The sequence below is a fragment of the Kogia breviceps genome, chromosome 1, assembly GCF_026419965.1.
Source record: "Kogia breviceps isolate mKogBre1 chromosome 1, mKogBre1 haplotype 1, whole genome shotgun sequence".
NCBI classification, from domain to species: Eukaryota; Metazoa; Chordata; class Mammalia; order Artiodactyla; family Physeteridae; genus Kogia; species Kogia breviceps.
This window is the reverse complement of record NC_081310.1, coordinates 37685130-37709417: the sequence shown is the minus strand read 5'-3', so window position 1 is coordinate 37709417 and position 24288 is coordinate 37685130. Positions and strand designations below refer to the sequence as shown.

The window sequence follows — 24288 nt, the reverse complement described above, 5'->3', positions numbered from 1 at the left end:
GTAACAAAAAAACCTGTGGTAGGAAGCTGATGTTTTCAAAATTCAACTACAGTATTCTAACTTGACTCTATATGCTTAACAGAGAAGACATATTTTTATCTAGTTATATTTAGCACCATGCCATTTGTCTGGTAGATTTATGTAGGATTTCATAGACTGTGCTTTTCCATGCTAGGCCTTTTAACATGCTTTATTTAACTCACTGAAGCTACCAGAGTTTAAATGAGCACACATGCAAAATTGCAGAAATTCTCATAGCTAGAAAGAGGTTTGTAAAGAATTATACAATAATTGGTGGAAACAACAAATTTGTATTTTTATATTAAAAAGACAAGGTATGCTATACTTTGGGAAGTTTTGAATGTCACTGAAAGTTAAGTTTCCTCATATTTTTTATGGCATTTGCATTCTCTTTTCCTATGTAATGATAAGCACTTCAGTGGGATCACACTTTTTTCTGTCTGTTTCTCTCTAATGCTAAAAATAAATTTTTGATTGCTTAAATAAGGTATAAGGTTTAAAGGCAGGATTAATGTTTAATGTTATAAATACAGACTGTCACAGATGATATAGCATTGCTTCTCTGTTAAGGCATTGGTGAACCATTATAAAGTTAAAATTTGGAGAAAGAAAAGTAATCCTATTCAGTTGTTTATAAAGGACTCATTGTTGGTTGATAAAATTTGAATGTAAGCATTGCAATTGAGGGAAGTTTGCAGAGCCTGTTACTGAAAAGAACATATGACTTTTGATTGAAAAGGGGAAGGGGGCAAAAACAAGCAGCACTTTTTGTATGTGCTTCTAATTTTCTACATGGGATTTTTTCCTTCTCTATTATGCGGTTTCTTTTTTGTGTCCAGGAAATAAACATGATGATGGTACACAAAGCGACTCAGAAAATGCTGGGGCTCACAGGCGCTGTAGCAAACGTGCAACTCTTGAGGAACACTTAAGGCGCCACCATTCAGAACAGAAAAAGCTACAGAAGACCCAGGCTACTGAAAAGCATCAAGACCAAGCTGTTGTAAGTCAAACTGCTTTTATGATTGCATTCTTTGATGAAGACAATCCCAGAAAAAGAAGGTCATATTCTTTTACTCACAGTACGGGAATCTTGTGTCAGGAAACTACTCATTCAGCACCACATACAAAACTTGAAAAAACAAAATCTCCAACAGCAGATGCCAAAGTGGTTTCTTTGTCTTTACAGACTAGCTCTGCGCACCACAGAGGGGGGCATGGTGTTCCACATGGGAAATTGTTAAAACAGAAATCAGAGGAGCCATCGGTGTCAATTCCCTTCCTACAAACTGCATTATTAAGAAGTTCAGGGAGTCTGGGGCACAGACCAAGCCAGGAGATGGATAAAGTGTTAAAAAATCAAGCTACTTCTGCTGCTTCTGAAAAGGATAATGATGATGACCAAAGTGACAAGGGTACTTATACCATTGAGTTAGAGAATCCCAACAGTGAGGAAGTGGAAGCAAGAAAAATGATTGACAAGGTAAATAATTGAAATTTGGGTATGATATTAGTTTTCTCATGGTGTATTACTATCGGAAATTACTAGAGTATAAAATGTTTTCATGTAGTCAGTATCTTGAAACTTAAGGATTTTGTTAGGGAACTGCAAGACTAACAATAAGACCAAAATGCTTTCTGATTTTATTCTGCTTATATTCTGAATTTGTCCGAGTTTCATATGTAAAGTCCTGTACATATAAGCTGATTGGACCTTTTAAAGTTGTATAAATTTAAGATTGACTTTTCAAATACTATACTTTGGCCATTCTCACTTTGCATTTATTTAAAAACTAAAAATCAAAACCAGATTGCTATGAATCTGTTAATATAAACATGAACATTAACTGATAACAAACAAAGGTTTCTTGCCTACTAATTTCATTTTGGAAGCAGATGAAAATACATATGTTTTAATCAATTTTGTTCTTTTTCCTTAGTTTCTTCTCTTAACTTCTATTCAGTGCTGTCTGTGGTGATAGAAAAGTGTGTAAAAACAAAATCAGTGTGTTTATGATACTCTGAGTTGAACCAAGTGTATACCTAGTCATGATGATTATTTACATTTCAGATTTGTTTTTTGATGTTATTGGTTAATGTGTATAATGATTGTTGTATGGTTTAAAAAGTAGTTTTGCTCCCAGTACTGGAAGGTTGACCTTAGAATCAGCTGTATATTTTATCCCCTAGAAGATAGAAACATAAATTTGGCTAAACATTAATCTCTTGTTCAAGTTCTTGTTACTCAGCACGTGAGCAGCATTAGCATCATTAGGGAGCTTGTTAGAAACACAAAATCTCAGGCCCAACTTAAACATACTGAAACAGAATCTGCTTAAAAGCAGGGTTCATATGCACATTAACATTTGAGATGCACTAGTTCAGATGATGAGTTTACAGAGTGGTCTTTTAGAGAGCAGACGAGGTAAATAACCCTTTGGGATACAGTAAAATTATTAGGACGTATGTTTACTTTTTTATATATATATATAAATTTATTTATTTTATTTATCTTTGGCTGCATTGGGTCTTCATTTCTGCACACAGGCTTTCTCTAGTTGAGGAGAGTGGGGGCTACTCTTGGTTGCGGTGCGTGGGCTTCTCGTTGCGGTGGCTTCTCTAGTTGCAGAGCACGGGCTGTAGGCACACAGGCTTCAGTAGTTGTTGCACACGGGCTCAGTAGTTATGGCTCACGGGCTCTAGAGCACAGGCTTAGTAGTTGTGGCACATGGGCTTAGTTGCTCTGCGGCATGTGGGATCTTCCCGGACCAGGGCTCGAACCCATGCCCCCTGCATTGGCAAGCAGATTCTTAACCACTCCGCCACCAGGGAAGCCCTGGATTTATGTTTACTTTTTTTAAAAATTTTTTTATTTATTTTTGGCTGCGTTGGGTCTCTGTTGCTGCCCACGGGCTTTCTCTAGTTGTGGTGTGCAGGGGCTACTCTTTGTTGTGCGCGGGCTTCTTATTGCGGTGGCTTCTCTTGTTACCGAGCACAGGCTCTAGAGTGCAGGCTCAGTAGTTGTGGCGCATGGGCTTAGTTGCTCCGTGGCATGTGGGAATCTTCCCAGACCGGGGCTCGAACCCGTGTCCCCTGCATTGGCAGGAGGATTCTTAACCACTGCGCCACCAGGGAAGCCCTGTGTTTGCTTTTAATTTCATAGTTTTTATGAAAAAAAACTACTTAGGAGTGTGTTCTAGAGTGTATGTATGTAATTTTTAATTTAATCCATTTATTGAGGAACACATGCTCAAAATTTTTTACTGTTTGGGTATATAGACTTCCAAACTTTTGGAGACCCATTAATTTGGGAAATAGATTTTATGAAAATTGTTAACAAGCGAAATAAAGCAATTAAGAAACAGATAAAGTGAAATTAAAGGAAATCTAAGAGCACGGTGGTAGCAATAGAAGATGACTCTTGGTGATTTTGAATTATTTTCATCATTGGGAATCAATAATGACATTTTTTTCAAATTATTTTAAAGTTTATAATTTTTCCTCTGGTTATTGAGCACAAGTATAGTGCTATTTAAAATACTGTCAAATAGAAAATAAAAGGATAGGTTTTGAAAAAAAAAGAATGCTAAGAAGTTTTAAAATTCAGATTAATATTAATTTTATCCTATTATAGCTTTGTTTGGTTTATGGATATTTCATTCATAGTTATTGATGTTTTCTCTATTAAAAGATCTTACAGTGAGGGGTTATATTGTAGTATTTAAGAACGTGAACACTTGCAGCCAGACAGATTTGAGATTAAGTACAAACCCTACATGTACTAGATATAAGTACATTGAGTAAACTCGAGTAAACTAACCTCTTTAAGCCTGTGTTTATTTTTTTAATAAACTGGAGGAGATTTCACTAGGTTATGAAAAGATTTCACCAGGTTATGAAAGAATTAAGACATATAAAAGTCTTATTACAATGCCTATCTTATAGTGAAAGGTCTATAAATGTTAGCTGTGTTATTACCCTTACTAGGAGTTTCCACATATGAATCTCTACACTAGGTATTGATTAATCCTGAAAAGTTTCTCAGCATTGAAAGGGCCAAATCTGAAGCCCAAGTGGAAGGTACAGTGCAAGGGAATAGCCTGGCCAGAATAGCGGAAAGCCAAGAAAGAAGTCACTGTTGCAGATGAGACTCTTTAAAAGTAAACTGCTGGATAGAGAGAGGGACCACAAAACCTGGTGTATACCTGCTGTCTATAATTATCATAAGCATCTTTTTCTCATTTTCAAAAAGAGCTCCAGTTTCAATGACAAATTATACGGTCACACTATGGATAAAGGAAACCAAGATTTTAAAGCAGGATTCATTTAAGGGAATAATGTCAGGATGTGACTAAGTAGATAATTCAGAGTCATTATTGGTTTGTATAAACCAGAAAGCAAAGCTAAGACCGTAAGTCTAGGGAAAAACAAGAATCACTACATTATCTTGTGAATACCAAAGAAAAAGAGCTGACATTCTACTCGCTGTGGTTAAAGCTAGAGGTCAGATTCAGGCTAACTAAAGTCAGGCTCTGGGGAAACAAATGTCTGAAGAAAATGAGGTAACCTGTGGGCATGAAGAAAAACAAAGACCAAAAATAGTCAGAATCAAGGCGTAAGAAGGACTTTGGGAGGATGGGAGTAGATTCAAGCGTCATATCAAATTGCTTGGGTAAGCTCTGTCATCCATTTTCTCCCTTTTGAAGTTAGGGTGTGTGGGATGGACGTTGGGACCATCAGCTGTTGTCCCTCTGAATTTAATTGTTGTTTGGTCCTGAAAAAATGTGGTCTCTTTCCCTTTTTACTCCCTTATTTGAGAGCTGGTTTATTTCATTAATTTATACTTTTATCAACCTTTATTCAACATCAACCACGTGCCAGGCTTTGTGTTAGGAGAGACAGATTGAAATTGAAAAGACAGAGTTCTTCCCCCCAATAACTAAGTATGTGGAGGGACGGAAATACACAAGTAAAAACATATGAATTAAAAATGGTATGATGGGGCTTCCCTGGTGGCACGGTGGTTGGGGGTCCGCCTGCCGATGCGGGGTACACGGGTTCGTGCCCCGGTCCGGGAGGATCCCGCATGTATACGGAGCATGTCGCGGAGCGGCTGGGCCCCTGAGCCATGGCCGCTGGGCCTGCGCGTCCGGAGCCTGTGCTCCGCAATGGGAGAGGCCACAGCAGTGAGAGGCCTGCGTACCGCAAAAAAAAAAAAAAAAAAAAAAAAAAAAGGTATGATGAATGCTTTGATAAACAAACTGTTCAAGGAAGGGTACCAGTAGCTTACATGAGGGGGTCTCAGGTTAAATATCTTTTCCTCAGAGAAGTCTTTAGCTATTCAATCTAAGGAAACCTCCCCTAGTCACTGTCATATCAGCTTGTTTCATTTTAATCATAAGCTTTGTAACCAGTTGATAGTTTCCTATTTATTTATTTGCCTCCCCACTCCCTTATAACACACACACGCGTGCATTTGCACAGAAGAATATAAACTTCATGACTGCAGGAACCTAGTGCCTGGTATATAAAATGTCCTCAATAAATATTGAATTTAATTGCCAACTGAGCTCATTTTGAAACATGTGGAATTAATCCTTTAACAGGTATGGTCAAGGAGGGTTTTCCAAAAATATGGAGCAACCTTTTCAAAACCACAGGAGGGTAGAGGACTTGTTCAGAGGACCACAGTTACTTTTAGAGAGATGAGATTGGACTAGATCTTGAAGGCCCCTACATATCATACTAAGAACTTTAGATTCTTTAATGCTAAAGGCAGTGGTGAATCATTGAAAACTTTTAAATCTGGCAGTGATGTGCAAATCACTGTCGTAAGTGTGAAGAATGGATTGAAAATTGGAAAGGCCGGAAGCAGAGAAGGCAATTAAAAAGCTGCTGACATGTCCAGTAGTCAGTTGGATTTAAAGGTCTGGATCTTAGGAAAGATATAAAGGTCTGGGCTAAAATAACAGTTTTGGAATTATAAGAGAGTAGATATGAATGCAAAATAATAGATGAGATCACTTGGAAAGAATGTATTGCGTGAGAAGAGGCAAAGTATGAAATTTTTAGCAACACCAGTATAGGTGAACAAAGGAATGAGTGAATAAAGGAGGATCAAACAGAGGACTAAAAGAAAACCGAAAGAAAATAGTATCTTGGAATCAAAAACTCACTCAAAAAGTGAGTAAGCAGCAGTGTTACATGATACACTGATATTAAATATGATAAGTACTAGAATGCCTTTTCAGTTTTTCCCCAAAATACATTGTATTTCTGGGTCTAGAGAAGATAAGCAGAACATATATTTCCATCTTAACTCAGGAGAAGTTGCATACTTTTAAAATATGATCTCTTTAAAGAGATGATCAAACTGAAATCCTATTATCTTTTTCAGTGCTGGTTGTATTGTTAGGTAGTTAAAAGGTGCTGAGATATCCACACCCCAGCCCCCAAATTATGGGATTACAGCATTTTGGTTTGTACTTTTGTGTGTGTATTTGTCAGTAGATAAACTTATTTTATGCTTTGTCCCCAAATTTGCCTTTTATAATATTAACACAAATGTCTGTTATTTATAAAGAACTGTTAAGTTTTACATCTAAGCTTACATGGAGATGCGCTATAATAAGAAAGTGCTGTTAACTACCTGGATTAAAGGTAATTACCTTCCATTGCAATGATAATCTCCCCTCGACCTGCCTCCTCTGACTTCCCTATGATACCTAGAGAACCCATCATAGTACCAGTTTCTTTCCCCACTCCTTTGTCCACAGTACTTCTGAGGGAAGAGGAGGATGTTGTCAGGGCTGCTTCATAGCCTTTCAAGCTAAATGAGAAAGATTTGTAGTGAAAACAGAAAGCTAAATATTAAATGAAAAGGAAAAAATTGGTCATTGTAGAGGGCTTGAGGTTCTTTTGAAAAAGTATTTCTCTTCTCCATAAATTTCATACCATAGACCAGTTCTTCCAGATACTTCTCCTTTCCTGAGTTTTGACTCCCCAGATACCACTTATTAGCATATTCTCTCCCCCCATGGGGCCTTCTCTCTATCAGTGCTGATTCTATAGGCAGCAGGTGGTAGGGAAAAATCCAGAACCAAGAGAAACTATAACAAGACTGGAAACATGGAATGAAGAACATGTACAGCAGTGCATCAGCCCAGAGGAAGTCCATGCTGAGAACCTAGATCCAGGTTTAAGCAGTTTGGAATGGAGATATTCCAAACTCAAGTTCACAGCAAGATTTTACATTAGGTCCAAGTCAGAGCCAGGGAACTATGATAAACCAGAGTCAGAATCTAGGTAGAGAGTGCCAGTTAGAACACAGATGAAGCAGGCAGGTTCAAAGTCCACTCAAACACCCAATCAAGATGTATGGGAACTAAAGGATAAGAGATCAAATAAGAGCTTGAGTCATAAGAGAGGACATTGATAACAGAGACTGCCTTTGGATTTTGACTTAACATTTTTTTCTGCTTCCTGTCAATCCAGAAATAATCTGAGTTAATGGGCCAAAGCAAATAATGGTTCTTAACAGGTAAATTATGACAGCTTGATTTTTCTTCCTCTTATACTAATCTTTCTTGTGGTCTCTTCACTGAACAATTTTTTTAAAAATTTTCTATCAGGAGAATTTACTTTTGGTCACTCTGATTCGTGCTCCTCTCCCCTTCTTAGCACCCCCATGTTCTTCTTAGGTATAGGAAACCCTATCCTGCTATATTAATTCCCAAAGCTTCATAAGGGAACCCTCACCTTTTTTTCAAAAGCTTAGCATTTAATAGGTTTGCCTCTGTTTTCCTTTCTCTATTATTGTATGAGATCTTATTTATTTTCCTGCTTTTAAGGGGCTTTCCACTTACTGTGCCCTAGTCCAATGAGCTCTTCCCTGTGTGGTTTTTTTGTTTTGTTTTGTTTTTGCATGCCTACCTCCTTCTCATAATTTACTTTCAGAGGCTTTCTTTAACCACCCTACCTAAAATAGCCCTAGCATTCCCCTCTTACTACCATGTTTGATTTTCTTTATAGAACTTACCTCTAGCTAGTTTATTTTCTTTCTGTCCTTTCTAGAATGATCTTATTTGCCTTGACCATTTCTGTATGTCTTGTGCTTTGAACAGTGCCTGGTATGTAGTAGACACTCAATATCTGTTGAATGAATGAATGAGAAAGAAAAATTTTTGACATGCTTTTTTCATTTTTTATCAATATTTGTATGTGGTAAGCTATATATTAGCTAAATTAGTTCATTGAATTTATAGATTGGTTAAATCCAGTCAGGCCTCCACAAACAGGTTTTCCTGTATTTTACGTGCTGAAACTAGTTTATATCTTGATTTCAAAGTAACTTGTTAAAATGTATAATTTAAAACCTTGTATGTTTTATAAGCTTCTCTTTGTACTAAGAAACATGATTTCTTGTACTAAGAAACATGGTTGTGTCAGAAGAAATGTATAAGTTTCAGGGGAATTGCCTTGATTAGTAGAAAACTAGAGATACCTTTGCATTTCTAGTGGTACCTACCTAATGACTTAAGAGAATCTGTTTGGCAAGGAAAGGAAGGGTAAGATGGTCATTGATTAGCAGTCAGATTTTAGGGATGAAAGAAAAGAATTCATGACAGTGAAATAAGCCATAAAGAAGAGAGAAATTGGACATTTTAACTATAGAAGCATTAGAGTAGACCTGAGTGTGGTTTGAGTATACAAAAGAAGGAGCTAATAGAAAAAGAACAGTAAACAGTGATGGAAAGGGAAGAGATTGTGGCTGTAAGACTCCTAAGGAATGGGAAGAATCAAGGATGTAGGATAGAGTTTGGGAGAGGATGAAGATTTACCCAGACAGAGGTGAAAAGGAAGAAGGTAAGGCCAGATAGTGCCCTTTTTAAAAAACTGAGGTAAAATTCACATGACATTTACCATGTTAGCCATTTAAAGTGTGCGGTCTATTGATTTTTAGTACATTCACAGTGTTATGCAACCATCAGCACTGTCTTAAGTCCTGGACATTTTCATCACCCTAAAAAGAAATCCCATACCTGTTAAGCAGTCACTTCAGATTCCTCTGTCCCCCAGCTCCTGGCAACCACTAATCTACTTTCTGCATCAGTGGATTAGCTTATTCTGGCCATGTCATATAAATGAAATCTCCTAGTATGTGGCCTTTTATGACTTGCTACTTTTCACTTAGCATATCTTTTCAAGGTTCATCCATGCTATAGCATGAATCAACACTTCATTCCTTTTTATGACTGAATAATATACCATTGTGTGGATATACCACATTTTATTTATCCATCCATCCATTAACAGACATTTGGGTTGTTTCTACCTTTTGGCTATTGTGAATAATGCTCCATGAGCATGCATGTGCATGTATATTTGTATACCATGATAAATTATAAAATACCTCTCCTACCCCCATTCTGAACTCCTTTTTTTCTAATAATTTTGTCTGAATTTTCGATTTACAAGTTGATTACAAATATGTTATAAAAATAACAGTGTTAAACATTCAGAACCATTTATTCCACTGAATTGGTGGGACTTTGCATTTTAAAAATGAAATTAGATTTTTATGGAAAATTACAAGTTAAAAAATATTCTCCTCTATTAAATCTTCCTGATTTTGTTCCCTGATGTTAGTGGCTAGCATTCTGCATAGTTCTTGAACTATTTATGTGTGAAGTGATTTCCATAAACCATGGGAATCTCTACTATTAATTTGAACTGGTAGAGACCCTGCTCTCCTTACCCAGGAGGTCATTGCTCATTGAAGAAAGAGACGTTCTCATCATCTGAGTGTGAAACTTGAGTGTATTTTTACTTAGACACTTTGATATGATCAGTATACTAAAGTAGTACCATTCTTCAGTTGTTATTTTAAAATAGGCCTACAAAAGCTTGATATTTAACCTATTATGTTTCTCATTTCTGTGGGAAGATGAATTCTGAATTTCAACTGATTTGGAAAATTTTTTAACTAATAAATAAAGGACTATTGCTATTGAATTGCCATTTTACTCTACATTTGTATTATCGTATTTCTATGCCTAAGTCTTCTCCCTTCCCCCACCCCTTTTGTCTCCACTTTCTGTCACAAGAAGCAAGCTACCTATGTCTGAGGTTGCCAAATGTAATTTGACCTCTCTTTACAACTATTCAGTAGGTGGAATATTTACCCCCATGAAAGTTAATCCTGTGTTCTTTGGTTTGATAATACCATTATTCCCCCTTCCCCAGCCTCCAATTTCAGAATTAGAAACAGTGGACATTTTTAGTATAGTGTGAACTTTTAAACAAAAATGACGTTAATGGTAATATGCTAGTGAAAAACCAAGGGCAAACTTTTCATAGGCTTGGTTTGTGTTGTATATACTAGCCCTTTATCATCTGAAGAATGTTTAGTTTCTTTAAATTTAAAACTAAAATCTAAAAATATTGTCTGGTTCTTATAGAAATATTGTTTTAACTGCAAAATACCCCTGCATGGTTCAGGTGACATTCTTTTTTTTTCTAAGCTCCTATTTTGGACTAAACTCCTCAAGAGCAAGGACTGAGTTATATCTATATTACATATATATATTAAGTGCCCTAGGGTGGTGAGCCCAGTAGCCTACAAATAACAAGTACCATATCTCAGTAACAGGTTGTTAAAATTGTTTAAAGTAGTCAATGAGATATAGATGTGAAATCCCAAAGTGAGATGCCAGATATCACATACACATATTCAAAAGAAAAGATTGAGAACATGTTCCATAATTCTGTCTTCTTACCCTAAACCTAGAGGGCTGTGGGGAGGGTCACAGGTCACTCCCCCATATAGAGCTGCATCCACCTGGATCATGGGAACTATAGGAGAGAGTACATGAAAGCTACCCCCAACCCCTAAGACAAATAAGTTATCTTTAAACTGCCAGTCCCAGAGAGCTCAGAGAATATAAGTTCAAAAAGAAATTTTCTGTTTCCATACCACTCCTCCTTCCTCCCCATGCCCTTCAGAAGAATTAAAAACTGACTGACAAACTTGGGGAGGAGGGTTCTACTTAGAGTGGAAGCATGAAAGTTGGACAGATATCTGATCTCTCTCCCTTCCTCGGTTTAGACTTCTAGCCTAAAAAAGTTCCTAGCTGAGTGAGGGACACCTGATTTTGTACTCCATCAGGTTTGGGGGCTTAATTGAGCCCTGGTCAGAGTGGGGAAGAGAAGAGATTCATGAGCCTGGGTTAGTATACTGTATTTGAAATACCCTTGAGCCATCTAGGAGGAGAAAGCACAGATAGGTGAGCAGCTGTCTACAGTTGGTGATTTAAGTGAAGCCTTGGATATGGGTGGAATCACCCAGGGACAAAATCTAGAATGAAAAAATGAGAAAATCTAGCAAACTTGGTCTCTGCTTTGAGGAGCTCTTACGTTCTGTTTAAGCATTATATTGCATGTCAGATTATATGTACTTTTTTAGATATGGAAAGTATTATAGCTTCAAAGTACATAGACAGTATAGCTGTTTCTGTCTTTGTTTTCACACGAAAGTTGTGGAGTTTTTGTACCTAGACACGAAAATGACAGTTTGGGTTTCAAGCTGAGCTAGTTATAGCTATTACTAATTTTTCAAAACACTATCAAAAATACGGGTATGAACTTTGAAGGCTTCTTCGCTCGTACAGCAGTACTTCAGGCCATATCACTTGCTTGGAAAATAAATTGCTACTTCTCTGACAGATATATATGCACAGCTATCTCTAGTGTTTTAAGAGGAATCTGTAGAAAGTCATCTGAGTACTCTTTCTGTACAATTTCAGTCCCCTTCCCTAAAAACATTAGTTCTCTATGTGTGGGTCTTTTGTTATTATTTCAAAATAGTGTCAGAAGCGATTTGGAGAGATTTAATATATTTGAAACTGCTGGTGCTTAGATATTTGAGGAAATCAAGTTTTGGAAGTCCATTATTAGAATTAAATATCATCAAATCAGAAATTAACTGAAGGTAATTTGTAAATTAACATGCCAGAGAGATACAACATGCAAGTAGTCACATGTGGTTATTTTTGTCTTTTACTCTCAAATTCGAACTGTAATTTATTTTCTAGTAATTTTACAAATAAGGAAATAAACTTCAGTAAATGTGGAGTTCAGTGACTTGAGTTAGAAATAATTTTAAAATTTTATTTTAAGATAGTCAAATAACTTAGTAGTTCTCATTTCTTTCTTTATAAGTGGGGTTGAAGGCAGAGCACATGGAAAGGTATATTTCGCAGGTTTTATTGCTGTTCTTGTTAAACTTACTAATTCTGCTGTTTAGCAAAATGAAGCAGGTTTGTTTTTTTCCTTCTGTACACTGTGCTTCCATATATTATTAAAATTTATATTTGATTTAAAGTTAATAATACACAATTTGCTCTTAAAGCAAAGATAATTTAAAATATTGAGTGGTTCAACAGAATATTAAATCGTAATTCCTGAAAACTATACAGTTATATTTGAATTAAATATTAAGTAATGCCATCTAGTGGTAACATTTCCAAGTTTAGTGAATTTGAAAATTTGATATCTGCTTTACTAAATGTGGACTTCAGAATTTATCAGCTAGGTATACTATATCATTAAAAAGGTTTCTGGAAAATAGTTTAACCTAAGGGTTTTTTCCTTTTTGGTAGAAAATGAAGGCTCTTTGGTTATGTTCTAAAGATCCTTTCTACAAAGTGCTAATTGAAACACATTATTATTCTTTATTGTGATAATTAGAGCCACAACTATTACCTGTAAATAATAAGCATTGGGAACAAAGTAGGCTTAATAGTAAAACAGAATGTTAAAGTTTATTCAGTTATAACCTTTTCCCAGTCTATTCAGGGGCTATTATGTGCCAGTAAATGAGTAAGACTCAGGTAACTGCCCTTAAAGATTGATTGTTGGTCTCTGTGTTTAGAATATTTCAGAAGTGTTGACCATAGACAGCCTTCTTATTGAAAATGCTGATCTGTGTGAACAGACTCAGGAATCTGCATTTCAAACAAAGGCCTTTAAGTTTAAAAATTATGTTATATTCTATACAAAGTTTGAGAATTATGGTATACTCTATACAAAGATCATATGTTAAAATCTGTTACTTAGGACCTTAGAAAACTGTATGTATAAATTTAACTCATATGTAAATGTTAAGCATCTGTTAGGGAAGGAACAGATATGGCTGATAAAATCAGCCATACCTTTAATCTTCCAACATGCTCCTCAAAAATAACAGCAAAGGGCTTCCCTGGTGGCGCAGTGGTTGTGAGTCCGCCTGCCGATGCAGGGGACACGGGTTCGTGCCCGGGTCCGGGAAGATCCCACATGCCACGGAGCGGCTGGGCCCGTGAGCCATGACCACTGAGCCTGCGCGTCCGGAGCCTGTGCTTCGCAATAGGAGAGGCCACAACAGTGAGAGGCCCGCATACCACAAAAAAAAAAGCAAAGAGACAAGCTGAAAACAAGCTGAAGTGGTCTGGTACTCTTTCCTAACTCTTGGCATTATTGTAATGCTTAACATTATTAACATCTTTTAACAAAGCAAATGTAATATCCTGAATATCTCTTATTTATTATCAAATAGTACATTTTGCTAAATGTTTAAAAAGGACATTTACATTTACATAAGCTGTCACTGCCCTGTTTTCGTCTCCAGCTATTACTCCAATTGGATGTTACCCTATCGTTAAACAAGTTTCCCTCATTATTGAAGTTACCTTTGAAATATTATTTGCCTCCGAAGTTACTGATAATACATATTAATCTGGTACTCAGACTTTTCATTTATAAAGTAATTTTCTCCTCCTAGGTATTTGGAGTAGATGACAATCAAGATTATAATAGGCCTGTTATCAAAGAAAAACATAAAGATCTGGTAAAAGATTGGGCTCTCAATTCTGCTGCAGTAGTAATGGAAGAAAGAAAACCACTGAGTACACCTGGATTTCACAGCTCAGAGGTATACACATCTTTCTCATATTTTTACATGCACAAAATATAAATTTTTATCATTTGTAGTACAGCTGACCCTTGAACAACACGGGTTTGAACTGCACAGCTCCACTCACACACAGATTTTTTTTCACTAGGTACATACTATGGTAGTACATGATCCATCGTTGGTTGAATCCAAGGATTGGGGACCATGGACACAGAGGGCCAACTGCAAAGTTATACATGGATTTTTGACTACATAGAGGGTTGGAGCTCTTTTTAGCCCCACCCCCCCACCTTTGTTCAAGGGTCAACTGTATATTATTATAAACAATTGATATATCCTCTTGTAAAATACTTTAAATTAATATGCTTTTGTCAGTGAGTAAAAATTTTAAATTTCAGTAAGCAGTTAATGAGCTATATGCTCACTAATATAATTGACATTATGAGATAAGACAAAAAAATATACACTGCATATACTTTCTAGGAGGAATTTCTATTTGGAATGGAAAGATCTGTCATGCCAGGAAACATGTGTATGGTAGTGCCTGATAGATATAACTTATAAACCTAAATAAGTGCCCTTGTAGTGCAGCCCAGGATGTAACTAGAATAATGTGAAATTAATTAAGGGTGGCTTGGTTAAGATAGTTTTGGAGTCAGTATAGTATAGTAGAGCTTCTAGGACCTGAGTGCAAATCCCAGAACTGCCACATTTAACAGAATACCTTTGAGTCAGTCACTTCCCCTCTCTCATCTTCAGTTTTCTCATCTATACAAATGGCATTTTTGATAAAACCTATTTACAGGGAATGATATGAAGTCTAGAAAATACCCAGCATCATAACTGTCTGAGATTTATGCAGTCAACAAATGTTTATTCCCTTATCAGAAATATTAGAATTTCATTCTATACTGATATGTCGGAAAGAAGTGTTTAAAAAAATGTATATGACTGAGAATTATTAATTATTTATAATTTATTCAGCTAACAAGATCTAACATTCAGTGGACACTTTCTGCATACCATTTTACAAATAATGAAACTGAAGTATGTAGAAATTAATTTGGTCAGTGTCTTAAAACCTAGTACCTTGTGGAGCCAGAGTTTGAACGTTAAGGAGACTTGATTTCTTAACTCATTCTCTTATTCATATATTGCCTTTCAGGAAATGAGTTAATTTAAAATATACAAGTAGTAAATAAATGTTGAATATAAATAAAATAAAATCTTAAGATATAAGTAAAACAAAATATAAATGAGGTATTGTATTTGTGTGAAATGTAAGTATTCTTTATAGACAACTAAATACACATATATATTTGCTTATTAATGTAAAAATTTTTCCTTTATGGCCTGCTATTTCCTGAAAACTGTCAAAACAATTACTGTATTTTAGTATTCTTTTTTCCTCCATCTTAGAGAATTTTTATTGCAATTTCTGTTTTACGAGATGCGTAATTATTGAAAGCGAGTGATACTTACTTGAAGCAATGTTTTAGTATTCTGATTAATCTAGAAAGGGTGCTGGTGATTGTGAACTTGCAGTACTTTCTCTCCTCCTCTCTATCCCCTCAGCCCATGCCAAGTAAATTTATATATAGCCTGAGTATGTACCTGCCTTTGAAGGAGTCACCTAATAAACAAGCCATTAGAACAGTCTGCACAGAATGAGTCTACATAAATGTGTGTCTTTGAAACCCACCCTGTTGTGGGTATTCCTAGCATGATTTGTACTGGTACTTCCTTCAGGCTCAGAACTGTGAGCAGCTCCCACGAAACCTTGGAGGAAATTCAAAGATTCATCAGTCTTTGGTACCCTTAGGCTTCACTGTATGTATGTCACTATGTGTACAACTTACTATTTTAATCTATTATTCTTGAAATCATATAGTATATAGTCTGTATGAAATATTTATCAGTTTCTAGCCTGTCATTTGACACTTTTAATAAAATATTGTTTTGAATAATTCAGAATAAAATTTGGTCAGAGCTTTCCATTCCTTAGTTGTCATTACAGGTTCAATACTAAGCATTGGCTTAAACTTTCAGTGAGGAAACATTTTTTTCTATACTCCTAGATCTTCCATATTAAATGCCTAGATTGACGTAGTCTTAAGAATTACCAATATACATCCATAAGTCTGTGGAAGCATATCATGAATTAAATTCTGTTTCACAGTTGACTAAGTACTTGCCTTAAGGATAGATGTAGACAGGGGCAGGTCTAGGTTCAGACTGGTTATACAAAAATCCTTAAAGGTTGAGTCATTTCTAGCTTCTTCTGGACGTACTAAAGTGTTGTAGAAAGAAGCCTAAAGCTTTGGGTTTGTTTTTGAAATCCCTGAAGACATGACCTGGGAGATTTAATTCTCCTTGAGACTGGAACCAATCTGATTCATGGAAACATTTAGAGGGCTGGAGAACAACTTAGAAATAACTGTTCTTTAAACTCTCTGTTCTGTAGAATGGAGTAGAACTAACTTCACTGTGGTAGCCACAAAGCTATTGTAGTACGCCCGAGTTTATTTAGTAGCAGTAAATTTTAAGCTCTAAGAGTTTATTTTCGTACCATTGTTAGTACTTAATAAGTACAGAAAATTATACTACATTCAATTCATAGTAATAATGTTGTAGTCAAAAGAGTTGCCTAGAAAATCCTCAATTTATATATGAGGAAATTTAGTACATGATAATATATCAACATGAGGTTTAAATATTGCTTTGTATGATAGGTTAAATGGGATTTAATGACTAAGTGGAATTCTCTGAACATGAGAATCAGATTTGACCAGACTAGGTCATTGCATTCTCTTATTTCTCTCCTTTTAGGAAGGCACATCTTCATCTGGAAACAAGCGTTGGGTTTCACAATGGGCTAGTTTGGCTGCCAATCATACAAGGCATGATCAAGAAGAAAGGATAATGGAGTTGTCTGTACCTGTTTCTTTAGAGAATGGTATTTTCATTCCTTCTTTCTTTTTTTTTTGTGAATCATACCTCAATTTTTAAAATACTATAAACTAAATCTGTATAGTGAGACGTAAATTAAACCTAAATAAACATATTCACAGTCTCATGCTCATACTGTATATAGATTTTATTTTCAATAAAAATGCAGATATCATTAAAATATAACCCTAACTGAAGATAAAGAGATAATTTGTAGATGAAGCATATATGTATATATATATATACACTCACACACATTTATATATGACTTTATATATATATACAACATATATATAAATGAGAATTTAAAAATAAGACTAACACAGTTCCAAACTATCCCATTCATTAACACAACAAATATTTAAATGCCACTTTATGCCGTACATTCAATGAAAAAGAATTTACTTAATATGTATTTAATTTACTTAATACATCATTTGCAAACCTATGTAATATAATTTTTATTACCTTTTTATTATATTTCCATGAACTGAAATATAAAGTTTCTTTAAAAAAACACAAAATTATATGCCTCTTATGATTTTGTTATTAGATTCAGTTAATTACTTTCTTAATTAAAAATAAAACTCTCAAGGAGAATTTTTATGTGGCTTTTTACCTGTATTCTTAGTTGTATTATTGGAAATGGAAATAGAAATTTGTTTTGTCTTTGACTTGTGGCACCCAGAAATCTGTTTAGGAATTTTGTAAGCATTAGTCAGCAAGTATTTGAGCAGGGTACACATCAGTGTACTAGAAAAGCTATATAATTTATCATAGAACCTAGAAGTAATTTTTAATATTACCAAAAATCTTTGGAAAGACAGAGTAATTTGCAGCTTGGTTCACGTAAACTGATTACTGTTTGGGAAATAAAGAAAACAGACAGAGAGGCTAGGCAACTTTACAAAAGAATCATTATAAAATTATTATTAGCTGTGGAAAGCAAAATTTTATACTTGTTATAAAAATTAATAGTACGTGGCCTTCATTATTTCATTCCTGTTTCTTGTTCTAAAGGAACTTACTTAGATAAGCTGATAAATCTACTTATAATCTAAAATGTCCTCGTCAAATATTCATTGAGTATGTGTTAGGAGCCAGGACAGTGTGAGAAATCCTAGAAAAATACAAAAAGATAAAATAGCTATTACGGTTTAGTGCTTCAAGTAGCACAAAGGAGATAAGACATAACCAAATAACATGATTAATTTTAAATTAAAGTTACATCAGTAAGTTATTAGGTATTTTCCTACATTATAACCATAGTATTGCTATGAAATTTAAATGCTAAAATTTTAGAATTATAAAGGGAAGAAAAGACCCACAAGAAACTATATCTGGTATCTTTTTCCCACTTATCCCCAAAAGATTTAAATGCTTTATATGTTAATTTATATTTCCCTAAAAAGATACTTTTTGTCAGAAATACATTCCATTTATAAGCAGTCAGGAAAGTCCTCCTTAAGTAGTATTCTCAAAGTCTCTCACATGGAAACATCAAAGTTATATATTTTCTCATTGGCTTCCCAGTTTGAGGCTTTAATATACCAGAAGATCATAATTTAAAAATACTTCAGTTTGTAAAATAATGGCAGGTCCTGTCACCTTTTTCCATTCTTATAATTTTTAAAAATCTTTTAATGAGCTTTGTATTTTTTTTTTAGAAAACCTTGTTAAAATTCTACATTTTCTGTTTTACTTACGAAATCCAAACTTGTCATTATTTCAGTAGATAATCTTATTAAAAACCAGGTATATTATTATTCTTTACTATGTAATTCAAAGTATAACAAATAAACAGTGTTTATTAGTCATTATTTTTGCAATTCTTTGTACCCTACGTAGAGTCCATTTTATGTGAGCAAAATTTCACAGATGGGGCAAGTCACAAAAGCAAGAATGAACATAGTAAACTTCTCTGCCATAAAACACATTAAGAGAAAAAAGAGAGCAACAGATGTAGGTTTAAGATCAGATGACCCTGATTTTCATCTCATACAATTTGCTTTCTTGACTCTCCTATTAGTAATCTACCTGCATTTTGGCATTGTATTTTCTTTTTAAACTATACTGTCACAATGTTGGCTTATTTATTCTGAGTTTTACTTTATACTTAAGCCATTTCTTAACTTCAGAATCTAAGGTACTATGATACTCGTTTGCCCCAATAAGTTCCTCTTTGTTGTTTTATTTTATAGATACAGATATCAGTGAATCTGGCCTTTCAGTGAGAAGTACTGGCTCAGCAACTTCCTTGGCTAATCAGGGAGAGAGAAAGAGACGAACCCTTCCCCAGCTTCCAAATGAAGAAAAGTCTCTTGAGAGCTCCAGAACAAAGGTTATAGCACAGAGGTCAGAGATAGGAGAAAAGCAAGACACGGAACTTCAGGAGAAAGAGGCACCTACACAGGTATACCAGAAAGATAAACAGGATGCTGAGAGAGCCCTGAGTAAAATGAACAGGGCAGTAAATGGTGAGACTCTTAAAAGTGGTGGAGATAATAAAACCCTGCTTCACTTAGGCAGCTCTTATTCTGGAAAGGAGAAAAGTGAAACTGATAAGGAAGCTTCTTTTGTAAAGCAAACATTAGCTAAAATCCAGCAACAAGAACAAAAGGAACAGGCACAATGGACACCTACTAAATTATCTTCTTCAAAAAATATTTCAGGTCAGATAGATAGATGTAGGGAGGAACCTTTCAAACAGGAGTCACAACCTCAAGAAAAAATTCCAGGACTTTCTACAAGCAAAGGAGAAAGAGTGATACAAAACGAGGGTAAGCGAAGAAAAGCTGAGGAAATTCTGAAAAGTCAGACTTCAAAGGGAGGAGACAAGAAGGAATCCTCCAAGTCATTAGTGCGGCAAGGAAGTTTCACTATAGAAAAACCTAGTCCCAACATACCCATAGAACTTATTCCCCATATAAATAAACAGGCTTCATCTACATCCTCTTCTTTAGCGTTAACAACTGCCAGCAGAATACGAGAAAGAAGTGATTCTATGGATACTGATTCTAGTTTGGACACAACCCTTATTCTAAAAGACACAGAAGCAGTAATGGCTTTTCTAGAAGCTAAACTGCGTGAAGATAATAAAACTGATGAAGGCCCAGATACTCCCAGTTATAACAGAGACAACTCCATTTCACCTGAATCTGATGTGGACACAGCTAGTACAATCAGTCTGGTTACTGGAGAGACTGAAAGAAAGTCAACGCAAAAGCGAAAGAGTTTCACTAGTCTCTATAAAGATAGGTGTTCCACAGGTTCTCCTTCCAAAGATGGTACAAAGTCATCATCTTCAGGTGCTAGGGAGAAAATTGAAAAGAAAACAAAAAGTCGTTCCACAGATGTAGGTTCTAGGGCAGAGGGTCGTAAATTTGTGCAGTCCAGTGGAAGAATAAGGCAGCCTTCAGTAGATTTAACAGATGATGACCAAACCTCTAGTGTACCTCATTCAGCCATCTCTGATGTTATGTCATCTGATCAGGAAACTTACTCTTGTAAATCTCACGGAAGGACTCCACTTACCTCAACGGATGAGCATGCACATTCCAAACTGGAAGGAAGTAAAGTAACTAAATCCAAGACTTCTCCTGGAGCACCTGGTTCATCCAGTAAATCAACCACTCTCCCAAGGCCACGACCCACCAGGACTTCCCTCTTGCGCAGAGCCCGACTTGGTGAAGCTTCAGACAGTGAACTCGCCGATGCTGACAAAGCATCTGTGGCTTCTGAAGTGTCCACAACAAGTTCGACATCGAAACCTCCCACAGGAAGGCGTAACATTTCTAGGATCGATTTGTTAGCTCAGCCTCGTAGAACAAGGCTTGGCTCATTATCAGCTCGCAGTGACTCTGAAGCAACAATCTCTAGAAGCAGTGCCTCTTCACGGACTGCAGAAGCCATCATTAGAAGTGGAGCCAGATTAGTACCTTCAGATAAATTTTCTCCTAGAATTAGAGCTAACAGTATCTCTCGACTATCTGACTCCAAGGTCAAAAGTATGACCTCAACACATGGCTCTCCTTCAGGTAAATTGGATCCAGACTTTTTATAATATTAGCATATTTCTTTTATGTTTTGGGACTCCTTTTTTAAAAAATTTAATATTAGTGTTGATTCCCAAAATTTTCAGCAGAAAGGTCATGCTGTAGAGGGTTTTGTTCCTATAAAAATTATTTAGCTTAGTAAATGGAAAATTCAGAAGTTATACACGCTTCCAATTAATGTCCTGGTGCAAAATAGTGATTTCCAAATTAGAAGTATATTGAACCGATTTTTAATTTTTAATTTTAATTGTCTAGTTGGTGAGGTATCTGGATTTGTGTGTCAAAGTTAGATTAGGAATTATTATCTAGTTTATATAATAGAAATTAATAAAAGTTAATATTGTGTTTCTAAAAACATGTTTAACTTTTAAACATCTTCACATAATTCTAAGAGTCTGAAGAAAAGCAGTATACCCTTTATTACTCCTTTCAGAGCTAAATGAAATAATCAGTTTTATCCTTTTTTCCTATTTATTTTGAAACATCTTGTATTTTTTTTAAGTTAAATCTGTTTATGGTCGGGGCAGGTGAAAACTGATCCTTAATTTATTGCAGTGAAAGAAGATGGATTTGAGAGACAGTCACTAAGCACGTGGGTGAAACTGGGCTGCAGAAATTTAATTGGTTATGAGCATTATCTCATTAGGTGCCATTATATCATTTAACTACAGTAATTAGCTGTCACTGATTGTAATAATTACAAAAGCTACTTTCTTCCCACCAGAATTAACTGCTTCTGGCATATTTGTCTGTTTTTATACTTCATATTCAAAGCCATAGCCAGTGAGAATACATATGTGACAAAAGAGTACTAAGACAGATATTGGTGTGTATCCTGTAAAGATGGTCTCATTACTTGATAATCAGCTTCATATGTGGGTATGACTGAAAAGTACAGTTGAGGGGAAACCAGCTGTTAAAAGACTTGAAGATTCATTTCCGTCAGTCATCTAAATGAGCCCTAAGTCTTGAGTAAAGAATAAAGGGAAAGTTGGTGTGCAATCTTTTTTTTTTTTTAATTTTGACTTCTATCACAATATAGCCTACAAGACCCAAAACTAGTGGTACTTTGCAAGTGTTATTTTTTTCATTTTTTGTTCCTCCTTTCTCCTCTTCACTGCTGCTTTCCTCCACTCCATTCACATTCCATCTCTCTCCTGGTCTATGGGTGAGGTGATGATGATCATCATGGATGTAAGCTTGAAGATAGATAAACATACAGTCTTGATTCCAAAAGAATAGATGACATTTCCCTTATTACTGTTGTCCTCCTTGTTTCTACACTTCAAGCTTTGGTTGGTGGTTCATGGGTTTGTTGCCAAGTATTTTAAAAGTACTCTCGGACTTCCCTGGTGGCACACCTGCCAATGCAGGGGACACAGGTTCGTGCACCGGTCTGGGAAGATCCCACATTCCACGGAGTGGCTGGGCCCGTGAGCCATGGCCGCTGAGCCTGCACGTCCGGAGCCTGTGCTCCGCAAGGGAGAGGCCACGACAGTGAGAGGCCCGCATAACGAAAAAAAAAAAAAAAGTACTCTCACTTGATTTATGTTTCCCCAGTGTTGTTATCTGTTGTTCCATGTGGCTCTGCTTCTTCAGTTCACAGTTCTTTATGCTGCATTCTATGGTGTGTACTCTTACCCGATTTCTTCTGCCACATTGCTTGTTTCTTCACCTCATGTCTATTTAAGTACATAAAAATGTTTAAGTATTCTCCTGTCTTAACATAAGCTGTGACATAATTTGTATGTTACCAAGTAGCATGAAACTCTTGGTAACTCTTCCTTCGGTACTAGTTATCTAGCTCTTAACACATGAGTGATCTGATTTTATTCCTCAGTGTTTACCAGAGGGGCTTATTTGAGATGCAAACCAACTATGATTACTTCAGCAAGTCTAAAAAACAGCTATAAGATGCCATATATATATATATATATATATATATATCTTTAAAGATATATTTTGTTTTCTGCTTCTTTGAATACAGAACTTGATAAACATCTGTGTCCAAAAAGTACCTTGAATTGCTTAATGAAATTTCCTAGGGCAAACTAAGGTGTGTGATCTTGGCCTTCTCCATACTTACTAGCAGTATATTAAATAAATAATTAGAGTCATGGAATTTAATAGTTCAAAGGATTATTCAGTTTAGGGAACTAAGGCCAAGAGATGGAATAACCTGCCCTGGTCACATAGATATATATATAGCAAGAACAGGTTGAGAATCCAAGGCTTTTAATTCCCAACCTATTGCTTTTTCGACCACAGCCAGTCTAGTTCTGAAAAGTAGTCTCTACTTGTGTGCAAGCTTCCAGAGGACAGCTGGACTGTATTGCATTATTATCATGAATATATATAAGACCAATATACAGTATAAAGATTTTGGTATTGTTCACCATAATCTTTGTAATTATGATGTTTTACCAAGTTCATGTTCTCTTTTCTACCTTATTGAGCCTGAAGCCACATTGTGATCCAGGATTCTCTCAAGATGCCCATTTACAGTTTTATATCCTATCTAGGACAATGACCAGGGTCTTTCAGTCAGGGTAACATACTAAAATAGTTACATGTGGTACGTAGTAAAAATTAAATTCTGTATTTTAATCTATGTTAAAAAAAGCTTTTCAAAGAAATATATGTGATAAAAATAGAAGCATGGAAATCTAGGATTTAGCAAAACTAGGAGTAAGGTTTCTTTTATGCTTCTTTAATTCTGATGTAATTTGTTTTTAGGAGTTTAGTTTCCCCCCACACCACCAAAATTTCTTCAATGATCCTTCATTGAAGTTATGAAGTTATATTAAAATATCCAGATTAATTTTCATATGATACATTTAAAACTTAGCACCCTGAATTATCAAAATAAAGCAGTTGGTTTTCATTATGTTTTAAGTACACATTCTAAAAATTTTTTAAATCATGTTAACATCTTTAGAATTTTTTTAGACCGTTTGCTTTCCCACTTTTATTCTAATCCTAAAAATTTATAGATGGTAGGAGTTAAAAGTTGGGCATGCATTGCTTGAGTTATTTTTTCTCAGGTCGGAGACCAATACAGAACACTGTCAGGGATTTTTTTCCCTCGAATGGTCTTATTGCTACTTGCTTATAAATATAAGTGTTAAACGTGTTTGTGGCTTAATTTCCCACAAAAATATTCTGATACAAGTATGAAGATGCAATGTTTGTTTTCTGAAATGTATTTGTTACGTCCGTAGATGTGGATGTGTTTTGATGTCAACAGAGTTTTGATTAACAGTAAAAGAAATCAAAACAGTCACAGATAAATGATCCTAATTACTCTTTTTA

At 35.5% G+C, this 24288-nt stretch overlaps 1 protein-coding gene across 11 annotated transcripts in view; it reads left to right on the top strand.

Annotated features, from left to right (window-relative positions):
* CEP170 (centrosomal protein 170) overlaps positions 1-24288 on the top strand; it is a 145753-nt gene that overhangs the window by 93941 nt on the left and 27524 nt on the right. For 9 of the 11 annotated variants that reach the window (XM_067030698.1, XM_067030702.1, XM_067030696.1 and 6 more), the window contains exons 9-13: positions 861-1024; positions 1211-1504; positions 13841-13990; positions 16802-16928; positions 19123-20958. In XM_067030698.1, the coding sequence (XP_066886799.1) occupies positions 861-1024; positions 1211-1504; positions 13841-13990; positions 16802-16928; positions 19123-20958 (2571 nt within the window). The remainder of the gene's footprint in view (positions 1-860; positions 1025-1210; positions 1505-13840; positions 13991-16801; positions 16929-19122; positions 20959-24288) is intronic. The other 2 variants (XM_067030706.1, XM_059078942.2) reach the window with 1 other exon arrangement.